The 24,429-nt window shown below is 50.8% G+C and overlaps 2 protein-coding genes across 3 annotated transcripts; one reads left to right on the plus strand and one right to left on the minus strand.

The window, feature by feature from the left end:
• The first annotated feature begins 232 nt into the window (after positions 1-232).
• ONECUT1 (one cut homeobox 1) lies at positions 233-24,420 on the plus strand. Of its 2 annotated transcripts, none has more exons than XM_054078181.1 (2): positions 233-1,466; positions 17,008-24,420. In XM_054078181.1, exons 1-2 carry the CDS (start codon positions 386-388, stop codon positions 17,298-17,300), a joined length of 1,374 nt encoding a protein of 457 aa, XP_053934156.1. In that variant the 5' UTR covers positions 233-385; the 3' UTR covers positions 17,301-24,420. The 2 variants fall into 2 exon arrangements, with proteins under 2 accessions (XP_053934156.1, XP_053934157.1); XM_054078182.1 differs by lacking the exon at positions 17,008-24,420 and adding an exon at positions 2,672-3,076.
• Positions 4,029-5,063, minus strand: LOC128853405 (uncharacterized). Its single transcript, XM_054078183.1, has 2 exons — positions 4,829-5,063; positions 4,029-4,684 (listed from the first exon to the last, which is right to left on the minus strand). Exons 1-2 carry the CDS (start codon positions 4,976-4,978, stop codon positions 4,106-4,108), a joined length of 729 nt encoding a protein of 242 aa, XP_053934158.1. The 5' UTR covers positions 4,979-5,063; the 3' UTR covers positions 4,029-4,105.
• Positions 24,421-24,429: the final 9 nt, after the last annotated feature.

The raw sequence follows: 24,429 nt of genomic DNA on the forward strand, positions 1-24,429 counted from the left end.
CGGAGCGGTGTCCAAACGGCGGAGCGCAGAGAGAGCTATGGCTAGAGATGGCGAGGGACGCGGCCAGACACCCGCCGCGGCTGCGGAGCCTGGCCTGAGGGAGCGGGGGCCCTAGAGCGGCGTCATCCAACTGCAGGGGGAAACGGGAAAAAAAAAGACCCAAAGGACCGAGAAATAAATAAATCGCTATAAAAAAAAAAACAAAAAAAAAAAAGACCAACAACAAAAAAAATAAAGGAAAAAGCCACCAGCCCGGCAGCAGCAGCAGCAGCACCGCCACCAGCCCGCACGGGAGGAGGAACGGCCCGCGGCCGCCGCCAAGAGCTCCGGGACGCCCCGCCGCCCACCAGATAGATGTGCGGTCCGGCCGCCCGCACGGCCGACGATGAACGCGCAGCTGGCGATGGAGAACATCGGCGATCTGCACGGGGTGAGCCATGAGCCGGTGCCCGCCGCCGCCGACCTGATGAGCGGCAGCCCCCACCACCGCAGCGCCGTGCCCCACCGCGGCGGCCACCTGCCGGCCCACCCGCGCTCCATGGGCATGGCGTCCATCCTCGACGGCGGCGACTACCACCACCACCACCGGCCGCCCGAGCACGCGCTGACGGGCCCCCTGCACCCCACCATGACCATGGCCTGCGAGACACCCCCCGGCATGAGCATGAGCAGCACCTACACCACGTTAACCCCTCTGCAGCCTCTACCTCCCATCTCGACGGTCTCGGACAAGTTCCCTCACCACCACCACCACCATCACCACCACCACCACCCCCACCAGCGGATACCGGGCAACGTGAGCGGCAGCTTCACGCTCATGCGGGACGAGAGGGGTCTGGCGTCTATGAACAATCTGTACACCCCCTACCATAAGGATGTTACCGGCATGGGGCAGAGCCTCTCTCCGTTGTCTGGATCGGGCCTGGGGAGCATCCACAACTCCCAGCAAGGGCTGCCCCACTACGCTCACCCCGGCGCCACCATGCCCGCCGAGAAAATGCTCACCCCAAACGGATTCGAAGCCCACCACCCTGCCATGTTAGCCAGGCATGGCGACCAACACCTCACCCCCACCTCCGCTGGCATGGTGCCTATCAACGGGATCCCACACCACCCCCATGCCCACCTGAACGCCCAGAGCCACGGGCAGATCCTGGGCTCTGCCAGGGAGCAAAACCCTTCTGTAACTGGTTCGCAGGTCAACAGTGGAAGTAATTCAGGGCAAATGGAAGAAATCAATACCAAAGAAGTAGCTCAGAGGATCACCACCGAGCTCAAGCGGTACAGCATCCCCCAGGCTATCTTCGCCCAGAGGGTGCTGTGCCGCTCTCAAGGGACCCTCTCAGACCTGCTGAGGAACCCCAAGCCCTGGAGCAAGCTCAAATCCGGCCGGGAGACCTTCCGCAGGATGTGGAAGTGGCTCCAGGAGCCGGAGTTTCAGCGGATGTCTGCTCTGCGGCTGGCAGGTGAGCCCGCTGCGGGGCCGGGCACGGCGGGGCCGGGGCCCGGGCAGCCCCCGCAGAGCAGCCCTGGCCCCCCGCCGCCCCGCTCCTCTCCTCTCCCCGCTCCCTGTCCCGGCACCGCGTTCCCGGCCGCCAGACAAAGCCGAGCCGGGGCTCGGGCTGCGCACTGCGGCGAGGCGGCTTTCCCCGTTATCCCCGGAGGGGCGCATCCCCCGGGCTCGCCGGCGGGACGACTGCCCCCGTGCCCGGTAACGGGGCGCTGCCGGCCCGGAGCGGGCAGGGCGAGGCGGAAAAGCTTTAACGAGCGTGTGTCTGGGCGACCGGGCCGGCCGTGCGATGGGACCGGCGCTGCCCGGGGAGCGGGGGGAGCCCCGGTGGTGCGCCGAGAGAAGAACCGGTGCGTTGGCTTTGTGCTGTGGCGGCGGGATGCGGTGCTACCTCCGCGCCCCCCTCGGTGCGGGTTCGGTGTGCTGTGACGGGGTTATCCCCCGGCGGGACCAGCCGCGCGTGAGCGGTGACTGAGAGATGCTATTGGCTAAAACGTTATTTTCTTTTTTTTTTTTTAATTATTTTTTTTAATGTAATTAACATTAAGCCGTGGAGTTTGAATTTCGCGTGGATGCCTCTGGGCCAGAGGCGCAGCCCGTGTCGAGGCTCCCGCATTGTCTGCTCGGAGCTCGCCGCCCCGGTCGGAGCCGCTTCGCCGCCTCCCCGACCCCGCCGGGTGCGCTCCCGGCGCGGAGACCGAGTTTAATATGCCGCGAGTGAGGGTTTGTTAATTAAGTGATAGGTCTCCATTAATTTGTCCCTGGAGAACGCGAGACAGTCAATCCGAGTTGGAGCCGAGGTCACCGATCCGTTTCGCAGACAAAAATCAGGGAAGGGCCAAATCTTTCTTCTTTCAAACGCACAAATAGTGCTGCGTTTTCCAGTATCGCCACGGTGGGAACTGGGAACCGCTTCCCGACCCTGTGGGGAGCCGGCCGGGCCGGCCCCGCGCTCCGTGCCTGGTTTTAGCCGCCCCCCTCCCCTCTGAAGCCCGCAGCGGTGTCGGCAGGGCCCGCCGCAGGGTTTCTCCCCGCCGCAGCCGGCCCTGCTGCGCCCGCCGCGGGGAGGACGTTGCTCCCTTTGGCTTCCACTCCTGCGGAGCCGGTTTCAAAGGTCTGAGCTCTCAGAAAACGCTCTTTCCGCCTTCCCTTCCTCGACAGCCACCCCACCGGGAGAAAGCCCTCCTCGTGCCGGTGCTACCCAGGAAAGGAGGATGGCGTTCGTGTTTCCAGTATCCCCGTAACGATTGCTAAGGCGAACTTTCTTCGATTTGGAGCGTATTTTTAACGGCGATTCCGTCGACCTGAATCTCCGCTCATTTGCATAGATCGATATTGGAAACAACCCCTCGCTCCGGAGACTGCTGGCATCCCCTTCCTGGCTCTGCCTGCCGGGAGGCTCTGCCAGCCCCGGGCTCCCCGCGGCGCTGCCGCTTTCTGCCGGGGGCGGCCGCGCTTCGCCCAGCTGCCGGCCCGGGGACACCCATTGTTCGCTTCTGCCCCCAAACCGCCCCTTCCTCCTGCCACCCTCGCATAAACGGATCCCGGTAATCCCGTTAAGAGAGACAAAGCCTCATTATTCCGCCCTCCGATCGAGCCCGAACGCGGGCACCTCGCAGCAACGGCCTCCCCGGGGCTCTCCCCGCGCCGTCGGGGGCGAAGCCCCACCCGGGCCCCGGCGGCCCCGCAGCACGTGGTCATTTGCATCGCGCTGCGCCGCAGCCAATGGCAGCGCCCCCGCCCCGCGCCCCTCCGCGCCCCTCCGCGCCCCTCCGCCCCGCGCTGCGGCCGCGCTGGAAATGCATCAGGTATCGATTTTATTTGGTGCAGCTTTTTAACGAGTGATGATCTTACTAAGCGGTAAAAATCTGCCCCGGCTGATATTGATGTATGAACATCAATTCGAAATATCATAAATTACTCCGGCAGACGCAAATTAAATTTCACATCCAAATTATAACTCACTCCCGGGCGTTTAAAGAATTATCGGGTAGAGAGATACCCAGAGCGGAGCCCTCTCCGCCTTCGTTTCTTCCCTTTCTCATTTCCTGGAGGCAGCGAGGGGGGGATGGAGCCTGCTTATTTTAGGCCTCGTAGTCTTGCCCAGCACTTTATCTTGAGTATTTGCCCCTTCCAGAAGTCCCTGGGGGTTTTCTACCTCCCAGATTACAGAAGCTCCTACAAACAGAGGAAAAATTGGTAGTTACATGGAAGCAGGATTGAGGTCTTGACACTTCCTGGGCTGTCTCTTGAAATGTAAGCAGAACTGCTAATTGCAAAGCTGACCTCTTCCAGCCTCCATCTTATTCATCCCATCTTCCTTCTCCTCTCTCTTCCCTTCCCTTTCCTTTGTCTGTCCCCCTCTCTCTCCCCTTCTGTCACTGAATATTTATTTATTTGACCGTTTCTCCGTTAGTTCGTCTTCCCTCCCTCTCCCGCCTTCACTGACATTTGGAAGGGCGGTGAAGGGATACCGAAAAGATAAATAGAATTTTTTAAAAAACCCAACAACAACCAACAAAAAAAAAACACCCACAAAAACCTCGTACAGCCTTCCTGCAGCCGGCTGGGATTTAAGGATGAATTTATTTCAGGTCATTTTCGTACGAGGGGTTGGGGGAGACTATGAGAGGATAAAGAAAGCAAAAACTGACTCGCCTTATTCAGGAAAATCCAATCGGCTTTGAGCCATTCGTTGTTCCAAACGCATCTGCCCGAGGGCCGAGCGCCGGCCCCGCACAGGCTGCCCCGCCGCTGCGGGAGGGAAGCGCCCGAGGGGCAAACGCGGCCAAGAAACGTTTGGGGAACGGGCGAGGGGGGTCCGAGGGACCGCGGGGGCCCCTTCGATTCTGCTGCGGGGCGGGCCCGCTTCGCCAGGGGCTCCCCCTGGACCAAGCCGTCCCGAGGGGCCCCTCCGCGGCGCCTTCCCCTCGGGTTTCCCGAGCGCATCCCGGGCCGAGGGAAGCGGGATCCGTGGGGAAGGGAGGAGATGATCCACCTCTCCAGAGTTGCTCCATATTTGCCTGCGACTTGACTCTTATTTCTCATAGTTGCATCTCTTTTTCTCCCCTTCTTTTTTTTTTTTAATTTTCTTTTCTTCTTTCTCCCTCTTAAAAGTGAATCCCGGTTAAGCCGAAGCCTTGGGAAGCCGGTGAGAAATTCTCTCCAAATTAACTGTAAAGCAATCGATACCGCAATCAGAACGTTTTCCACATTAAATATGAAATCTAATGAAGACCGTTTGCACCTCCCGCCCGCCGCCGCGGCCCCGGCAGCGCCCCGGCCCCGGTTGCCTCATTAGGGCTGTTTAATATTTACCCGGCGGGGACTTTGCATAAACGCATTTGCATCAGGGAGGCGGAGGGCATCGACCGGGGGCTTCGCCGGGAACGGGCCCCGCTCCGCGCCCCGAGGGCGCTGCCAGCGGCAGCTCCGCGGCTGCGGGCGATGCTGGGGCTGAGCGGCCATGCCCCGGCCCGGAGGGACCGGCGGGGCGGGGAGCGAACCCGGGTGCCGTCGTGTCCCGGGCGGGCGCTGGGACCGCGTTTGTTTGCCGGCCGCGTCCTTGCGGCGGGATTGATTTACAGCGGCGTTTGCCCTTCGTTAATGTTTGCCCAGCGGGAGGCGGAGGAGCGGGGCGGGCGGCGGCGAGCCGCGTTCCTCCGCACCGCGCCGGGCCCGTCCCCGCGGAACCCCCGCCCCCGTGGCTTGTTTGTTCATTTGTTTGTTTGTTTTAATTACCCTCCGCGTGGCGGGGAGGCGCCGGGGGGGCCGTGCCTGCTCCCTCCCTCGCTGCCCTTCGGACGAAATAGCTTCAAAACGGGGCCGCTCCCCACCGCGGGCACCGCCGGGGACGTCCCGGGGGCTGCCCTGGCTACCACCGAGCTGCCCTCGGTTCCCGGGAGCTCTGCGCCATCTACTGACCATCAGCGGGCGGGAGCCGGCCCCGCCGGCCCGGCCACCCCGCCCGCAGCGGGAGGCGGCGGTTCCCCCGGGTCTGCGAACGGTGGCTCCGCCGAAGGCTGCGGGCTCGGGGCTCGTCCTGGCGGGGCGCCCTGCGCCGAGCGGCCGCCAGCACGGCGAGAGCAGCTTCAGCACCGCGGACAGCTCCCGCGGGCCCGGCCCCGCTCCGGGCGGGGGCACCGAAACACCGGGGAACGACCGCCCCGAGACCCGCTTTGGAGTTGAGAAAGCGAACATCCTTTATCAGACCTGGGCGACGCGAGGAGCCAGCTCCATCAGTCGTGTGCAGCGCGACGTAGCTGGTTACAGAATAGATTTCCCACTTAATGCATATGGATACATTTTCCCACAGACCTTATGCATATTCTATCACATTCCACGGACTGATTTTAATGTTGTTATGAGCGTCACAACAGTCAAAGCTCTCTCTCCTTTGGAGCCGCTCCAACCCTCCGCCTGACCTGGCATTTGAGGTAGAGAAAGACTGCAGACGGAGGTGATTCCAGAAGAGACATCTGTTCAGCACAAACCGCGCTGAACACGGGGCGTTATCATCTTCAAAGAACCAACAGTGTCTGGAAAAAACACTGCTTGAAAGAAAACACGCGATCAGAGGGACATTCTGCCTAACTTTCAAAAAAAACCCAAACCCGATTACTTAGATGAAACTTAACTGTACTTTAGTTTAAATCAAAACCATTCCACTTTTTCCCGTAGTAACTGCTCCTTCCCTCCGCAGCGGCCCCGCTCCCGGCCCAGCGCCTCCCGCCCGCCGGCCGCATGGCTTTGCCGAGCCGCCCCGCAGCACCGGGTAGGCGGAAGGGCAGCCGGTAATTAGCGCCGCCGGCGCGGGGCCGCGGGCGCGGCTGGGCTCCCGGCCGGGCTCCCCGAGGGCATTGGCGGCTGCGCGGCTTCCCAGAGGGCTCCCCGCGGCCCTGCCCGGGCCGGGATGCTCCCGGGGGAGGTGCGCGGCGCCCGGGCGGTGCTGACAGCCCCGAGGAACACCGCGGTTCGGCAGAGACAAAATTCCTAGGGCCAGGGATGCACCGGGAACCGTGTTTGCGTGTACCAGCGCTAAAGCCAAGCTCAGGCCTTGCCCCGGGCAGCCTTTGCCCGTCCTCTGGGCAGCAGGAGGAGCCCCGTAACCTCCGCACGAAGGACGCGTTCGTTCCGAGGGAGACCTAAACTGAGTGTTGAGCGCGGGAGCCTTTGCCGAAGCGCCGGCGGCGTTACCCTGAGGACCGCAGGCACCGAGGGGAGCTTTTCCCGAGGACCGAGCGTGGCATCGTGTGGGATACTTCCACTATCAAATCGATCAATGCTGAGTCGCATTTCCAATATGAATCTGTGCGGATAAATCATATACTGACAGAGAGGCGACCGACGCTCACTGTCTTTCTTCGGAAATGCAGCTTATTGAGCCGTTTTAGTTAAGAGGAAGTCAGGTTTATGATGCTGAAAGAGTCGTTTATATGGACAATTTATTAGCTCAACGGCAGTTTTGATTTTTTTTCCCCCCCCCTCCCGTTTCAGGGGGATAGGAAAGCTCAGGGGTAACGTTTTATGGCAATTAAAACGCGATGGATCGCTGTTCCGCAAAGCAGCATCGCGAGCTGCTGCGGGTCGGGGAGCGCTGCCGGCCCCGGAGAAAGGGCTTCCCGGCACACTGTTAGAAAAGCCGCTGCTGCTCCGAAGAGCGAAAACTATGACATTGGAGGACACGGGAGGCTCTTCCTTAGCGACTCGGGTGCAGAAGCTGCTGCCGTGACCCGCTCTAAGGTGATGGATATTGTTAAGGTACAGCGATGCCACGTGCGCGCATCCTGGATCCGTCGGTACGGAGTTACCTTCTCGCGGGCAGATGTCCCGCGGGCCGCGCAGCCGCTGCCCCCAGAGCGGAGGGACGTCTTCATGTCGTCACTGACGGTATTTCTCCTTCGTTTCAGACGTATCTCGCTATTTTGAACATAGGTTTCAAAACTGACTGAGGGCTTAAACACTTGGAGCGAGGGAAGCGAGGACACGTCCTTAGGAAATACGCTGGAGGAGCCGCCGGGGGTTCTCGGTAGATTCGACAATGTCCGAGTGAAGGTTTTGCAACGGATTGCGTCACTTCCACCGCTCAGAAACTCTCTTTTCGGCGGCTGCAGCGGCAGAAGGGGCGGAATAGCGCTGCCGAACCCTTTGCGAATGGGTCCGCAGCGGCGCGTGTCCTTTAAACCGCCCGGGAGGGAGCGGCGGGCGGGGCGGGGCGGGGCGCGGCGCCTCCCGGGTGGGCGGTGCGGTGCGGGGCAGAGCGGCGCTCCCGTGCGGAGCGGGTGCGGTACAGCGCGGTGCAGGTGCGGGGCGGCGCTCCCGGGCTGGGCCACGCAGAGCAGAGAGGGGCGGTACAGGGCAGCGCGGGTGCGGAGCGGGGCGGGTGCAGCGTGGGTGCGGAGCTGTGCGGGGGCGGAGCTGTGCGATGCAGGGCCGAACAGAGCAGCGCGGGTGCGGTACAGGGTGGTACAGAGCTGCGCGGAGAGGCGCTCCCCGGCTGGGCGATGCGGAGCGGAGCGGTGCGGGGCAGCGCGGGTGCGGAGCGGGGCGGAGCGGGGTGGGTGCAGAGCAGAGCTGTGCGGGTGCGGAGCGATGCGGATGCAGAGCGGTGCGGTGCAGGGCGGAGCGGCGCAGAGCAGCGCGGGTGCGGTACAGGGCGGTACTGAGCAGCGCGGGTGCGGTGCAGGGCGGTACAGAGCTGCGCGCAGAGGCGCTCCCCGGCTGGGCGGTGCGGAGCGGTGCGGTGCGGGCGGCGGGCGCCCCCCAGCGGCCGGGCGCTGCTTTGCGGGCGGGGCGGGGCGGGGGGGGGGCGGTCTAACGCCATGAAAATATTGATGTAGTCGCAAAAATCGTTCGTTAAGGCAATTTAATCTTTGCTATTAAATGTCCTTTCAATTCATTTGGGGTAATTAAGATGCAGTTCAAGTGATTAAATTCTAATTACTTATGCTAGACAAAGAAATATTTGTCACGGTGATGCGGTTAACTAAAGACTCTGCTGAAGAAATTTAGCGTTTACTTTAAATGCTGTCGCAGGAAAATCGGGTGCTTTCCGCAGCCGATCCACTCAGCGACATTTTCGGGAATGGTGATGTTGGCCCACTCACATCCATCAACACTAAGTTGGCGTAAACCCCGGCATCCCAAACTGTTGAGTCAGCACTCCTGAGTCAGATCAAGTTTATTATTCCAGGGGCAGCAAATTAAGGTCCCTCGGTTTAATACAGCGCACAGGAGTGAGGTGTTTACCGTTCAGTCTCGGCCGGGATCTCTGTGTTGGCAGGCTGATGTCAGTCTGTGAGCTGCCCATGTAGGAACATATTTTTATCTCTTTTCATGTTATGAAACAACAAAGGAGTATTTTCTCTGCTTGGTGACAGGGAAATAAGATACAGATCAAGTGACCTCTGAGCAGATGGACACAGCCACACTCTAAAAAAAACATAAATACAGAACACTGGAGACACAAGGGCAAAATGCTGAGTGATGCCAGGAATGATGTTGAATGGGTCCAGAGGAGGCTACAAGGATGATCGGAGGGCTGGAGCACCTCCCATAGGAGGACAGGCTGAGAGAGTTGGGGTTGTTCAGCCTGGAGAAGTGAAGGCTCCAAGGAGACCTTAGAGCAGCTTCCAGTGTCTGAAGGGGCTACAAGAAAGCTGGAGAGGGGCTGTTTACAAAGCTTGTGGGGATAGGATGAGGGGCAATGGGTATAAACTGGAGGGGCAGATTTAGACTGGACATAAGGAGGAATTTCTTCTCCATGAGGGTGGTGAGGCCCTGGCCCAGGTTGCCCAGGGAAGCTGTGGCTGCCCCATCCCTGGAGAGGTTCCAGGCCAGGTTGGATGGGCCTTGGGCAGCCTGAGCCAGTGGGAGGTGTCACAGCCCATGGCAGGGGGTTGGAGCTGGATGGGCTTTAAGGTCCCTTCCAACTCCAACTATTCTATGATTTTATGAATAATAAGAAATAATTTATTGTATGTTCAGACATTTCAGAATAGCCCATGCTCTCTTCAGTTGAAAGGGGAAAGTTTTGGGGAGCAACCGATGAACTGTGTCACCTGTGTAGGCTTTCATCACTGACATGCGAACGGCCTCATCCTGCGGTGGGTTGAAGCTTTTGGGAATGCTCTTTGCAGCATCAGTTCTGTGCGTTACCTTCTATCGTGGGAGCACTTGGCCACAAGCTGCCCTCACACGCAGAGGCTCTGTCTCACGTAGTACCTGTCTGGAGGGGTCCTGTCTCCAGGCCTCTCAAGGGCCCTAGGACAGTGACACGCAAGATGTGGGGGGACCTATCAGAGTGAATGGCACACGGCAGCTGTGGTTATTCATCCAGGCCAGGTCATGTAGTAACGTCTGCCCTCAGGTAGCACGTGTATTACAGGATCCTTATCTTGTGCTCATACTCCCCCCATTATGAAGTTTGATAATTAGGAAAGATCTATCATCTGTCTCTCTCTCTGCGCTCCAGGCATGTTATTCACATGATAAGGATGGAGCTTATCATGCTTTATTATGTATTAACATCACCATGAATTTACTGTAAGCGTTTGGCTACTTGCTTCCACGGAGCTGTTGCAGCCTGGGCAATTAGGACTATCTGTGATGGCCAAAGTCCTCGAGCACTTCCAACCTTCTACAGAAATCCTGGTGCCTTTTCCACGCAAAGGTAGAGCTTCCTTCAGAAGAATATCCTTCAGGGTATCTCTAGCTTGTACAAGTGAAGAGTTTCCACTCTTTAAAAATGTTATTGGCTATTTTGTGTGGTTTCAAAACTAGAAGCAGATGCTTGAGAAGGAGATTCCCAGCATCCGAGAAGGCACAGTTCAGACTGTAGCTGAAGCAGGTCCCAGCCTTTGTAGCCATTTACACAGCAGAGATTAGAAAATACATGTAAGTAGAGATTCTAAAATGACTTCTAATGTTTCTAAGAGATGTCCTGTACTCATAAGGTTGGGATAGCTAGCAGACTGGGCTTTGTGAGAGGAGGGAGAAAAGGTCATCGCAAAACTTTCGAGAACTCTCAAGTCAATCTAAAATATGTCTTCTTGTCCCTCCCATGGCCCACATGGAAAGGATGGCTTCTGTCAGCACTTCCTTGAGCTGGGTTCCATCATTTCTTGGGGTTTTCCCGCTCATGGGAAGGGTGACTACTCTGAACCTGCAGCAATGAAGCTGTTGGCTTGTGAACTCCTCATTGCTTTCTGGGAGTCTCGCACTGGAGTCTTTGAGAGAAGCATAAAAGAGTTGGTTTTTTTTTCATCTACCTGTGTGAAGCGAATATAATGCTCATGAATAGTAAGGGTGAGACATTCCTTAAAACTGAACCAGTCTAGTGAGGGTGGTGGTGAAAACCCCAGAGCTCAGCACTGAGTTTTAACTTCTGATGTGAAGCAACCAGAAAGTGCTTCATCAGGCAAGACAGAGCCAAGCCCACACTTGTGAGAGATCCCAAATCCTCTTTGTTCCCCAAAATGCACATTTCAGCTGCAAAAAGGGTTCCTAAAGACTCCTTCTGTCTGTACCGTCTTGGCACAACACTAATTGGTGTCAAACAATGTGTCAAATGTGATGCAAATTAGCATTTTGCGAACCTGTTCATGGGGACCTGGAACGAGACCACTGCCTCATCTTGTACGCGGTACTCGGTGGCTGTCAAGAAATAATGGCTTGTGGTCAGCAGTGACCAGGGCCAGAGCTGAAAATGTGACCTGTCACCTCAGGGTGAAAGGTCCCATATCCCCTCACTGGTGGCCAACACAAGGTCTCCTTTCTGTGTCAGCCAGGCTCGGAATTCAGCATGGCTGGAGACATTATCCTCTGGGTGTCTCCACGGCCAGTCTGGACCCACCCAGGGTACAAACGTAGGGAAAAAGAGCTCCCTGCAAGCACAGACTCACTGTGTACTTTGGCTTCATCCTGCACAGGGTTGGAGGACTAATGCCAAAGCGCTGGTGGGACTGTGCTCTTCCCCTTGTGCTGCCCTGCGTCCCTCCTCCTCTTCCAGCTACTTTGTACAGTCAAAAACCTGGTGATGGCCATTGTGTTTGCCTATCCCGGCGCTACGGGAACTGCTGCTGGCAGCTGGTGAACAGCATGACCCTTTGGAGCATGTGGCCATTACTTTGGCCTCTCATTGTGCGTGTAAGAGCACAGCTCTCAATGCCAGGTCTGAAATCCCCTAAATCCACCTTTGTCTTCCTAAGCATCTGCCCCTTTTCCATCCTGTGCCTGAAGCGTGCGCTCGAGGTGGCAGCTTGGTGGGCCACCAGCCGAACAACACTTCTCGCAGTGAGAGAGGTCCTCTGCCCTCACCACTAACTGAAGGGCTGGGTTTCCCCAAGTTGGATTTTCTTTTGTCGTTCCCCCTGGCTCCGGTGCCAGTTTTCCAAAGCAACAGAAATTGTGGTGGTATTTTATTATGTGCCCAAACCAAACCAGTGGAAAGCAGGTGAATTGAGAATATTACTAGTTTCATTCTTTGCTTCTGGTTTTTAGAAAGGATAATTTGTGTGTAGATGCGTATGCACCAAGTGCTCCAGAAATTGATTTATAGTAATGAGGGTTTTTGTTTCCCTTAGATTTTAAGAAGAAACCCACCCTCTAGGGATGGAAGACTAGATCAAGCGCCAGGGTTAACACCTGAGCTTACTGTAATCTTGACTTTTAGACTGCCAGAACGGTGTAGTTCACATCACAGGCAGGCAAAACATCCTCTTCGCTATCTCAGCCTAAAGATGTAATTAGTGTGCTTTCATAGAGGACTCATTCCTGCTCGCGCATCCGGCAGAGCAGGACTGATCCCACCACGCCGCACAGTGCTGGGGCGATAGTAGAGCTGCAGTGGTGAAACTGTGGTTCTGTGCCACTCACGGGCAGTGGGACCTCCGTGGGATGTAACAGACCTTACAAGGTTTGGCAGCTTAACTCGACCAAATCCCTTGGGCGACCTGGAAGGAACAAAGGGAGACAAAAATAGATTGATGGGCTGTATCAGGAGAATTGCAAGTGTCAAAAATATCTGTTGCCCAGGGCAGAGGAAGATGGAAGTGACTGGAAAAGGCCAGAGTTCAGCAGTGGATTTATAAGGCTCCTTCTAGCACTGATAATATTACATTGTCATATCTGCCCGCGTGTTGCCAGAGTCAGGGTGACTCTTTCTTTATCCTCTGCTTTGTTTTTTTCCTTGACTAGACTTTCCTAAGAGTTTTTTAAAAGGCATCCCAGAGAGCATCGCTCAGCCGGGGCAGCCTAGAGGCGAAAGGATACTTCTGGCTGCACCGGTGAGCAAGGGCAGCGCCATGGGAGCGGGTGAGCCATGGGAGAGGTGCACGTCTTTGGGGAGCACAGCACCCCACAAAGCACCTGGATTCACCTTCTGTGCTGTGCGAGGGGGTCTGCTCGCAGTGCCAAGAGCACATGAAGGGCATCAGTGCAAAGCACTTTTATTTTCTTCTGCTACATAAAATAAAATCCAGATGAAGATGTGTCATAAACGCTTTTGAAAACAGGCTCTGGTGTTTTTCCAAAAAAAGAGTTTCGGACAGCGTTTCTGGAGCCTCTGGCTTCAGTGGACACCCTTGCTGGTGTCAGAGGAGGAGGTGGCCCAGGCAGGCGTAGCTGCTTTGTCTGAGCATGACCTGGGCTGAGCACAGGCTGCTGTCATCGGGCTGGATGGCCCCAATTTGTCAGCCCTGGCAGTAGGAGCTGGCCAGGCTCCGTGCCTGCTCCAGAGAGACTCTCGCATTGGAGCAGATTTTATCCCGTGGTGTACATTTGTTCTCTGGCAAGCTGGAAGCTACAATTTATTATTAAAATTGATTGGCTCCAGTGCAGAGAAAACGATCGTAAGGAAACCCTATTACGGTTTTTCATTATCACCATTATTTATTTTTAAGTGCTATTAATATTCTTGAGCCTGGACAAGGCAGAAGATGAGAGGTGGTATCCACCCTTGCTGCTCACTACTCAAGTCCTAGCAGTACTGTCCGCAAGGGCTCTTTGAACAATTAAGCATATTGGAACAGTTTTGCCCTTAATCTACCTCTGGCGAATGCTAACAGGAGTAGAGCTGAAAAGGAAACAAATTGGCGTTGCCTGAAAATTATATGGATTTTGAAGGTGTTCCCATTCTCCCCCAGGTGGAAAAAGGCTCTGCGAGCAGTACGGGGCAGGGGCAGTCCCGGTGTGCTGCTCAGCAGGTGCTGCGGGATGGGGGGATCCATGGCCAAGGCTTGGCTGGGCGGCTCTGCTCGAGGCTGTGCCTCCGTGGTTTCGCCTGTTGGGGCTGCGTTGCGTCCAGCAGGGACTGAACCTGTTGCGTGCAGGTCTTTGTGTCTCAGATAAGGTCCCGAATTGCAGCAGAGTCAGCATCTCGCCCCCTCTAAACCCCTAATTCAAAGTAGAAGAACTCCATCTTGGACGTGAGGACAGGAACTGTCTTACTTTGCGGGCTAAACTAGAGCATGTCTTCGCCTGCTCCCACAGGGTGTGGACCACGCCTTAGGAAACCAACACTCCTGAATAATAGTTTGTTGAAAGTCCACAACAACCTGCAGGAGGAAGGGATGGCCCCCCAGCTTCTCCAGGGAGTGCCGTAGGAACTTCAACGCTCGCTTTCTGATGGGCTTAAGGGAAATGCAGATTTATTTGTACACATTACAGTTGGCTTATTTGTGTCGTAGACTGGGTAGGGTTTATTTTTTCCTCCTCAGCCATGAGCACTTTTTTCTTGCCTCTGTGATGTTACTAGCAGTAATTATGAGGTCTCTGATACAACTGAAGTTGAATAACGAGATATGTTGTAACTCTTGGGATGTTTTCTAAGGAAATAATTCTTCAGGAATATTACAGTTCAGGAGAGGAGCAGAAGCTTAGGAAGACAATGCGTTAAGCAATTTATTTAACAATAGATGGTTGGCTTTTTGTTCTTCTCTACGATTTCAGAGAATGCATATGCTAGTTTGTGATGGAAACCCCAGAGAGAGATTTACACCACTAATTGAAGTAGTTTTGCATCTGCTGCTGTGATGGTCATTTGCGATGTGACAATTCCCACTGAAGCATCATCCACTGCTGACTCGGTTCACCCTATTTCTGTAGTTAGGGTGTGACGAATGATGATCTGGACCGAGTATCGAAGCAAAGGCTGGGATTTGTGTGGTCTTTGAAAGAGGAAGGTATAAAGCATCAGGAGCAGAAATGAGGTGTTGGGCATGGCAGACATTACCCAAGTCTGGTTTATCTCCTTTTGTGCAGGAGCCCGTTAGCAGGGGCAGAGTCAGAGCTGGAGGCTGTTACAGAGCTGAGCTTCTGTGGCAGCTTTCATGGTACCTTCTAGTGTCACATAGTTAGATGGATATAAAAGATTGAGACACTGTTGATATCTTCTTTGCCCTTCACTCCTAATACTTGTTGGTAAATATCAGGCTATTCTTGAAGAGTACTTTTAACCCTTTAGTTATCACTATTACCTTAGTGGGGACGCAGAATTATTGCAATAGGAACTCGATACAACAAGTGGTTACTGTTACAAAAAGTGGAATATTTTTATTTAAGCTAAAGAACAGCTAAATTTCATCTAAGCAGTTGTGGGGTTTTTTGGAAGTTAGACAGAATGTCCCTCTTATTGCATGTTTTCTTTCTCTGGGAACATGTTTTCTCTTAGTTCTTTCCTAGACGCTGTTCATTCTTTGAATATGATAACACCTTGTGTTCAGTGTGATCTGTGCTGAACAGGTGTCTTTTCTGTAATCACCTCCGTTTGGAGTTTCTGCATATCTTAAAAGGCGAGATCAGGCAGAGAGCTGCAGCCAACTCCAAATTAGCAAGAGTTTTGACTGTTGCAAAGTTTCATAACATTAAAATGGGACCTTGGAAAGTAGTAGAATATGCATAAGAATTTATATATCTGCATGTAAGTGGGCAATCTCTTCCGTCTCAGCTTTTGTCTCACTGCACACGATCGATGGAGATCGCCCCCTCGTGTTGCCCAGGGCTGATAAAGGCTATTGCATTCTAAAACTCCAACACGAGTCTTAGAGCATTTTATTTGCTGGCGTTTCAGGTATCAAGCTGATACCCACAGTGAATTTAGCAGCTCGACTTCAGTGGGAACTCACTTGCAAGAGGAAACCTGGTTTTCAGCCCAGAAGCTCCACGGTATTTTAGAGGCCAGGTTGTAACCTCAAAGCACTGTTCAAAGGTTTTCAGATGAAAATAACTGTAGAAGATATGAGTTTGACATCCCAGTCCGATTGATCGATGTGTCATTGCTTATGAAAGAACTGGGATATGTCTTGTTGGGGAGCTCTTCTCCTCAGAGGCGCTGCCGTGCTGGTCCCTGCCTGCCTGGCCCAGTAGAAGGTGCTTTGGCATCTCCTCTCTTGCTGTCTGATCCGGGCAGCTGCTGTTTCTCTGAGTACAGAAGGTGGATGACTATTTTTATACCTCTCTCTCGCAATTAAACACTCGTGCTAAGGCTGGCTCTCGGTAGCGATAAAAGATGTAGGAAGGAATTTTGTAATTTGCTTTTTTTTTCATTCCAATAACTGTAGAATAGGTAGAGATACTGCACAAAATTCTTCATGTAATCAGCACTGACTTCCACAGAAATCAGGACTAGACAGGCCCAGAGACATCCGTATTACTTTCAGAAATACATCTCTAAACCAGCGTTAAAGGACATTGTCTGTTTCCACCCCTTCCTCTAACAACTTTAGGCTCTTTTGAAACTGAGACACTGCAACCTGTCCTCCCAATGAAACCCTTTATCTTAGCAGAACGCTGACAACGATGAGCTGGGAGACAGTCCGAGGTCGGCAGGGGAAACAGGGAGTCAGTCTCCCAGGCCCATTGGATCCTGCCTGGAAGGTGGTCTGCAAGGCAGATTTCAAATTGCAAATGTTCTTTAATAATGTAGAGCAAAATAATGTTCTGAAAGGGAAAGAAGTGATGATAGGTCTAACAAGATGAAATTCTATAAGGAAGATTAACTATATCGTTGTTCTGCACGTCAAAACTCTGTTTATTTTTGTTCAGAACACATTCATTTGGCCTGTAAGACTGTAGTAGCATCCTGATTTCTCCCAATTCCTTCTCAGCCGATAAAAAGCTACAGAAATTAACTGACAGCAAATAATGAAGGTAAAAAAAGGTGGGCAAGGCTGACTTTAGAGCTCAGTGAATTTCCGCTCTATCTCACAGGGATATTACGTAGATAATTCCCAGCACTAATGGGTGTTCTCAAAGTATCGACTCTCAGTAATAGTGTTTGAGTTTTAATAGAGAACAATAAAGGCATTTTCTAATTTCTGTTCCTTATATTTTTATTGTCTATAAAAAGATAGAAATTTAAATTGACGTGTCATACATCCTCTCCTAATTTGGAAGCTGGAATGAATGGTCCTTTTTCCTATACTGCATTGTTTGTCCTATACTGCATTCCTGCGGACTCCTCTGCCAGCCCTCTCTAACCGTTCTCCCCTTTCTTGCAGCGTGCAAGAGGAAAGAACAAGAGCACGGGAAGGATAGAGGGAATACACCCAAAAAGCCTCGGTTGGTCTTCACGGATGTCCAGCGTCGAACTCTACATGCAATATTCAAGGAAAATAAGCGTCCATCCAAAGAATTACAAATCACCATTTCCCAGCAGCTTGGGTTGGAGCTGAGCACCGTCAGCAACTTTTTCATGAATGCACGGAGGAGGAGTCTGGATAAGTGGCAAGACGAGGGCAGCTCCAATTCAGGCAACTCATCTTCTTCATCAAGCACTTGTACCAAAGCATGAAGGAATAACCACGAACTAAACCTCGGTGGAAAAGCTTTAAAAATAAATAAATAACTAAAGACAGACCAGGACCTCAAGATAGCAGGTTTATACTTAGAACTATTTGAAAAAAATGTTATTTATAAGTCCAAAGAAACCAAAGACTTATTTCACCTGCATTATGACTTTGTTCTAAGACACATACTTTAGTAGGACGACTTGCAAAAAATAGAGGATGAAGGAAGTGGAACGGAGGGAATGAAATGGAACGCAAAGAGAAGAGAAGCAGACCGCTGGTCTTACACCTTCGCCCATGATCATTTTCACCATCCTTGGCTACTTAGTGGTTTGGAGCATAGTGATTTCTTGTCATTGAACGGACATCTCTTCAGATATGGCTCTTCATTTCCACAGCAATTGCCATGAAGGTGTATAGTTGCGCACGCCAGTGGTTAGGGACTTAGTCAGGGCTGGTCTTCAGAGAGGCTTGTGCCATGGCACAACCGCCAAAGCGTGGAGTCGTCTGAATTCATTTGAACGGTAGTGTGATTTTTTGCTGTTTCATGGTTTGAACTTAACCGGTGCAATGCCGGGAGACAAGTTCAAACTAGGCAAAGAAATTTTGAATGGTACCTAAACCAGTGCATTCTCTTTGTTTGTTAAGGAATGTTCAGATTTAAAAAAGGAAAACTATTCCATCCATAAAAAAAAAAAATCGACTAGCTACCAAAGAACACATTTAATAATTATATTGCAGGTATTTTATTGCAATGATTTTAATATTCCAAAGCTATTTTTACACAAAATACTATGTAGAGTTATAGGTATAAACTAATCTAACTGTATAACACATAAAACTTGTAATCAAGACTGTTATTTGCAATTAGTAAAACCACATTATTGTTTCTTTCTGTGATCGGCAAGAAAGAATGTCATCCGAGGAGATGGCAGCCCTGTGGGAGCACAGGTACCGATAACGGGATGCTGCTTCGCTTGAAGTCAGCCAGCCTTTTTGCTACTGACTTCAACGGGAGCAAAAAAAGGGACTGTTACAGCCACATGTAAGATGGTGTGATAGGTATCGTGCAGGCATCCCCTTGTTACACTCTCCCAGGCTGATATTGCTGGAATCCCGTTGAACAACGCTCTTTGCAAACCGTGTGCTGTATATCAACATAGCTCAGCTCTGCCATCTAGCCTGCAAACAGGAGACCTGAGGGATCGTGTCTGCAAAAACGAAAAGAAATGCACAATGTGAAACCACAGGGCTCAGCGTCTGATCAATACTCATTGACATTGGTGAGCCTTTTTTTACCTATTGACTTTACCAGGCAAAGGAATAGCAATAGTTTTGAAGGCTCACAGGCTTTATGTATTGAAAACAGTGGTGCAACATCAGTTAATGTTGGTGGGAAGAGCTCCAAGAGGAGCTCCAGTAGTGCTTTTGGAAAGCCAAATTGCGGTTCCTCTGAAGTCGATAGTAAAATTCCCATGATCCTGAGATACAGCCTTAAGTTTTGCGGTGTTGTATCTGTGTGGAGCAGGCTGAGCTTTTGTCTCATGCATTCTTTCTTGCTCATCTATTAATCAGGATAATGCATGAAATAGTTTAAAATTTGTAGCTGAAAAGCTTTACATGCTTTGTTGCTAACAGACCCGTAGAAATCACCCCATTCCTACTCTGGTAAAATTAAAAAGAAAAGCGTGCAACATCTTCATATTAAATTTTAGTGTAAGGGGAAAATAGACTTTAAAAACCGTACATGTGCCTGTTAGACTTCTAACCGGTGTTTCAAATTACTGTAGGAATTCTGCTAGGTATATTAAATTCCAAAGTAACCAAATATGCAGGTGTAGACCCAATGCAAGGATTAGAAATAGGTAATCTTACTTATACCCTTTTTTCTAAAAAAAAAACACCAAAAAAAAAAAAAGAGAGAGAAAGGAAAATTCAAGGTAAACTAGAATCCAATCACCATCAACAATAGCAAATACTGGTTTTGGGGATGAAGCCCACTCAGAATACTAGTGACACCAAAGTTAAGCAATTTTGTAGCAGCAGTGATTTCCCAAGAGGACAAGGTCTAGTCAGGGTTCAGGGGATACAGTTGATTTCCAGTAAGTGTTTAGAATACAGCTGAAATATCTCTTTATTAAAATAAAGTCAAATAAACCCAAGATTTTTTGGCACTGAATATTTCTCCATGTTTTCCTACGTTAAACCCACTTTAAGACTGAGAAAGCAATCGTCTATGAAAATGTGATCAAATCCATGATTTTTTTGAGTCTCTAGCTTACCTTAAATTTTAGCAAGCTTTCTTTTAAAGTGTTCCATCCCCAAAGAGACATATTTGACATGGAAACGTTAACGAGTTCATGTATAGAGTATCTTATGAATTCAGTCTCATTAGTGTAAGGTTAATGAAGGACAGTGATACCTAACGTTTTAGTTTTTTTCCAGCAAAACACTGCTTTGTAACGTACCTATAGTTTAGAAAAGAAAGCCTTATTTATTTAAAACTTGAGAATTTAAAAATGCAGGGAAATTCAAAGTACATTGCCGCATTTTTTAGTATTTTCATTGTATTGTCTTTAGAGACTACTTGCTGAAACCAAAGAGAACTTTCATACCAGCATTAAATTTGCACCCAATATGCAATTTCAGGATCTCTGATACACACACATGCAAGCCCTCGAATAGGTCTGTGTATATATACACACGCCCACACGTGTTGGTGGGGCGTCTGTATTTATACATGCGCACACACGCATCCACAGACACTAAAACTGATGCACAAGTTATAGTTTTTAAGTTGTTTTGGGTTTTTTTGGGTTTTTTTAACATGTCTGTTTAAGTATATATAAACCTTTTGGTTTTGTTAGAAGCCATTAGGAACAAAACCACTCTTTCCATAAGCAATACGCGCCTCATACTCTGAATAGGCAAAGAACACACTTTCCTTTAGTTCCTTTCAAAACATGAAGCAAATAACTATGGAACTGCTCATTCTACCTGTAAAGCTGTTTTACCTCCGTGCAGACTGCCCGGCTGCACCGGCTGAAGCACGGACAGGCTACCTGGTGCTCCCTGGCTCGTATTGTTGCCATTGCTTAGCAGGACATCCCTAAAGGGGAGCTTTTTTCCTAGTGCTACACTTAACGATACACCGGAAAGCCTGTCTCTATCGTACTGGCGTTAGTCCTTCCATTCGCTTAGTTCCTGACAAAACGGAAATTAGTTTCAAATTCAACAAAAGGACCTAAAACTCTGCCATGAAGGGTTAGGAGAGGGAATCATAGAATCACCAAGTTGGAAAAGACCTCTTGGATCATCGAGTCCAACCATTCCTGTCTGCCACTAAACCATGTCCCTGAACCTGGAACAGTTTGGGAGCATCAGGACATGGGGCTTCAGCCAAAGGTGACTCCACGGGCAAGAGGGCATTTGGAACACATTCGGCTTATAGGCTGCAACCAAACCTGACTGCAGTGACCCATGAGGGGAGGCTGGCCAAGAGGTGAACCGTCCGCATCCATCCCCATTGTAAATGGCATTATTAGCTTTCCAGGAAAGAAAAAATTCAGACTGACCCATCCTACTACCTTAGCCTCCCCACATCGCTTTCCAGGGGCCTCAGCCTCCTCTCCTTACTCAGGTAAAGCAAACCCAACAAGAGCGAGCGAGCCAGCAATAGGGCTTTCGCTTGAGAATTTGCTCCTGCTCCAACCGATGCCAGAGGCAAATTCCCAAGCGGCTGAAGTGGTTGGCACGGACCAGTCCCAGGGCTGCCCACGGGCATCGCGCTTCTCCTGAGAGGGCTTTCAGGATAAGGCTGCGGTGATGGCAGGTGCTGCCCAGGGCACTGCCGCTGCCTGGAGGGCTCGGAACCACCGCTGAGCTGATACCAAAGAGTCTTAGGACACCTCTCCTCACCTGAGTTGTAAACAAGACATTTTACCCTGAAAAACGGTCCTTCTTTCTACTACTCTTCCTCCTGTCCTCCTCCTCTTCGTCCTCCTTTGTACATAAGGATGAAAACTATGCATTTAGCAAACAAAGAGAAAGCACTTACCCTTTTCTATCTCGCTGCGTTTGGGTGCATTCAAAGGCCCAGGGGCTAATTTTGAGACTTTGCTTAGCCTCCTGGTTTATTATTGTGGTGTGGTTAGCTTTACAATACATTTGGTAACTATTTGCTAAAGACAAAGAAGCAAAAGGTAAGGAATAGCTACTTCCACGTGTTAAAAAAAAAAAAAAAAAAAAAGAAAAAAAAAGTGTGTAAAGATCTACTATTTATAGTGTGAACCAAAGACGCTACCTCACTCGATTTCCATTGGTGATTTTAATCACATTGATGATACCAAAGAATACCAAAGATTTTTTATGCACGGCCTCAGTCTGGAAAGGGAACTCATTCTCCTCCTTACCCCCGTCCCTCTGATCCCCCTTCCTCACCTTTACTCAGTGTGTAACCTTGTCTTCATCCTTAATGGTAATGCTAATAACCTTACGAATACTTCTCTTGCTACAACTGCTACTACTGACGATGATAAGGATAATAATAATAATAAAGCTCTAGGCAAACATGTTGCAAACTTTGAAAACTCATAGGACGAGTGCCTTGCTTGAACCAAAGTGTTAAACCGCTGTTGACCTCTTTATCTCTCACCTTATACTCTTTGAATACCTCAGCCTGTTAGAAAGGCCACTAATGAAAAAAGGAATAATTCTTCACCGTGGTGCTTTTTGCCGTGCAACCATGCAATGAAACTTTCTTTGATACCAAAGGAAAATGTTTTTTTCCACTTTCTTGCTGACAAACCAAAGGTTCCCTCTTCTTTCCCCCAGAGCAGCTTGAGTCCCTCCACCCAGACAGGCCGTGCATCGCTTTTACCAATTCCTCCAAATACCTCATAGTAATAAATCTTTAGGGTTATGTTGTATAGAGAGTCTATGTGATAAGGCAGAACTTACTAGTTTGATAATTGTTAAGGTTACTTAAAAAAAGCTTTATAATTCTTATTTATTTTGTAGGGGTTGTTTTGTTTGTATATTCCTTTTATATCATTTGGTTTGGGTTTGTGTGTCTTCTTTTTTCCTTTTTTTTTTTTTTTTGGCAGAACTTCTCTGTTATACTCAAGGAAGATCTTATTCCTGGGAATGTTTTGAAGTGGGTAAAGATCGCTGTTTGCAATGAATGCAAGAAAGGGAAACATGGCTTTGATTTCTTTCGTTTCAACTAGGATGCTTTGTGTTTGCTAGTCAATGTTCTTTTCACAGGGTAAAAAAAAAAAATTCTCTGCTGTGATAAATGGTTCCTATTTTTTCTCTATAATGTGCTGTGATTTTTAATTTAATTACATTTTGTATACGCTTATTTAATCACTGCTTTAATTTATGACTACGTAGTTTAAAAAAAAAAAATTGTATATAGTAGATTCAAAAATGGCCAAAGCTTTATGTTACAATCTTTTCATTCTTGATGCCGAGATGAACTGAAGGAGAGTGCTTCTCTTGACTGCAGGGTGTATCTTCAGCCTTGTCTTGGCATGCACTTCCACCCGTGTTACAAACACTGCCAGGTTATCCCCCCCGGGCCTCCCTTCCCCCAAACTTGTACATGCCAAAATGAGTGTTTCAAGGTAGTACTTTTGTCACTTAGAAAGCAGAAGGCATTATTAGTGTGGTTTTTTCTTTAATTTATTTGTCTTTTTCTAGAAAGGTTGCTTTGTGGGTAAGACCTACACATCCAAAGAATTTAAGAGTCGTTTAATGTTTAAAAGCACTGGCATTTGTGAGAGACTTTGCTGAGTTTTTGTTTTCCTTCACCATTCGCACGGGTAGCGCAAGTAGTGGGCGTAAGCCTTGGGAGAAGAAGCTAACTTGAATTTGGAAACCTTGCTCATGGAACAGCCTTTGCCAGCGCCCCCCGGGCTGTCCCCCGGGGTTCTCCTCCCTGGGATACGCCAGGGATGGTCAACGGACGGCGGGGATGGCCTTGGCCAACCTGGAGAGCACGCCAGGGCTTAGACCGGCCGTGGGCCACCGCCGCGCCGCCGGCTCTCCAGCCAGGGCTGGGTTGGGGTCCGCAGGGTCCCCGCAGAGCCGTCCCAGCTCAGGGACCGCGGCAGGAGCGCGGTGTCCCGGCTGCGGGGGAATGGGAAGGGACCTGTGCGGCTTCCCACGGCGGGGCCTGGGCGCTGTGCCTGCCCCCGGCTCCCCTGCGGCTCCGCGGAGCAAAAAGCAGCTCTGCGCTGAAAAGCAAAAAAAAGAAAGAGTAATGACAATGATAATTCTGCAAAGCTGATGATGGCATCATGGCACAGAAAAGAGGATGCCACTCACCTGTATTTTATTTTGCGTAAAGAATAGGTTCTGTTTCAACTAAATGTTGTGTACTGACATGGTTTGTGACGGCTGTAAATATTTCCTTTCCCCGCACAGTAGCTGAGCTCCAAGTGTACCTTGTTTTCCTTTTGGGGGGATAGCAGAGGGGTTGAGGGAGGGAAGGACAAGGGCAGGGTTTGAGCTTTTGGTCAGAAGTTACACTTTCTAGGTACATTTTTATACTTCAAGTATTGAAACGGGGCAATAAAGACGCTCTGAAACGCAGGATCATTAAATGGTCTGTTGGTAAGCATCGCCTAAATGTCTGTTTTTAATACACAAACTAACACCGTGCAATGAGTTACATTTCACGTGGAGAGGGGAGACAAAGTATTAGTCTACAAATCCGACATGAGCCATCAAGCACTGGACAGAACTGTACTTAGGAAGACACGGTTTCTTTTCTCGTTCTGGTAGTTTTGTTTTTCATGGTCTGTTCTGCATTTATTGCATCCTTACTGTGGAACCACATTAGTTTTGCAGTCTGAACCAAACAACAGTGTTAAAACGGGAATAAACTTTAAAGCGTTGTCTTTTACTTGCTTTGGTAGTTGTCTTCATAACCCCCCTGCCTGCAGCCCAGCCCGGCTGAGCTGGAGCCTGGGCCCCCCCTGGCCCCACCACCCCTGCCGCCTCCCCGATAGCTCCATCCGCTGCTGCGCAGAGAGGGTGCCAGAGACAATCACAGGTTCCAGATACATAGAGGTAGGAAATCTTCCAAGAGCAAGAGGGAGTTCTTCCAGAGCAATGAAACAAAACCAA

The sequence above is a fragment of the Cuculus canorus genome, chromosome 12 (assembly GCF_017976375.1).
Source record: "Cuculus canorus isolate bCucCan1 chromosome 12, bCucCan1.pri, whole genome shotgun sequence".
Lineage (NCBI taxonomy): Eukaryota > Metazoa > Chordata > Aves > Cuculiformes > Cuculidae > Cuculus > Cuculus canorus.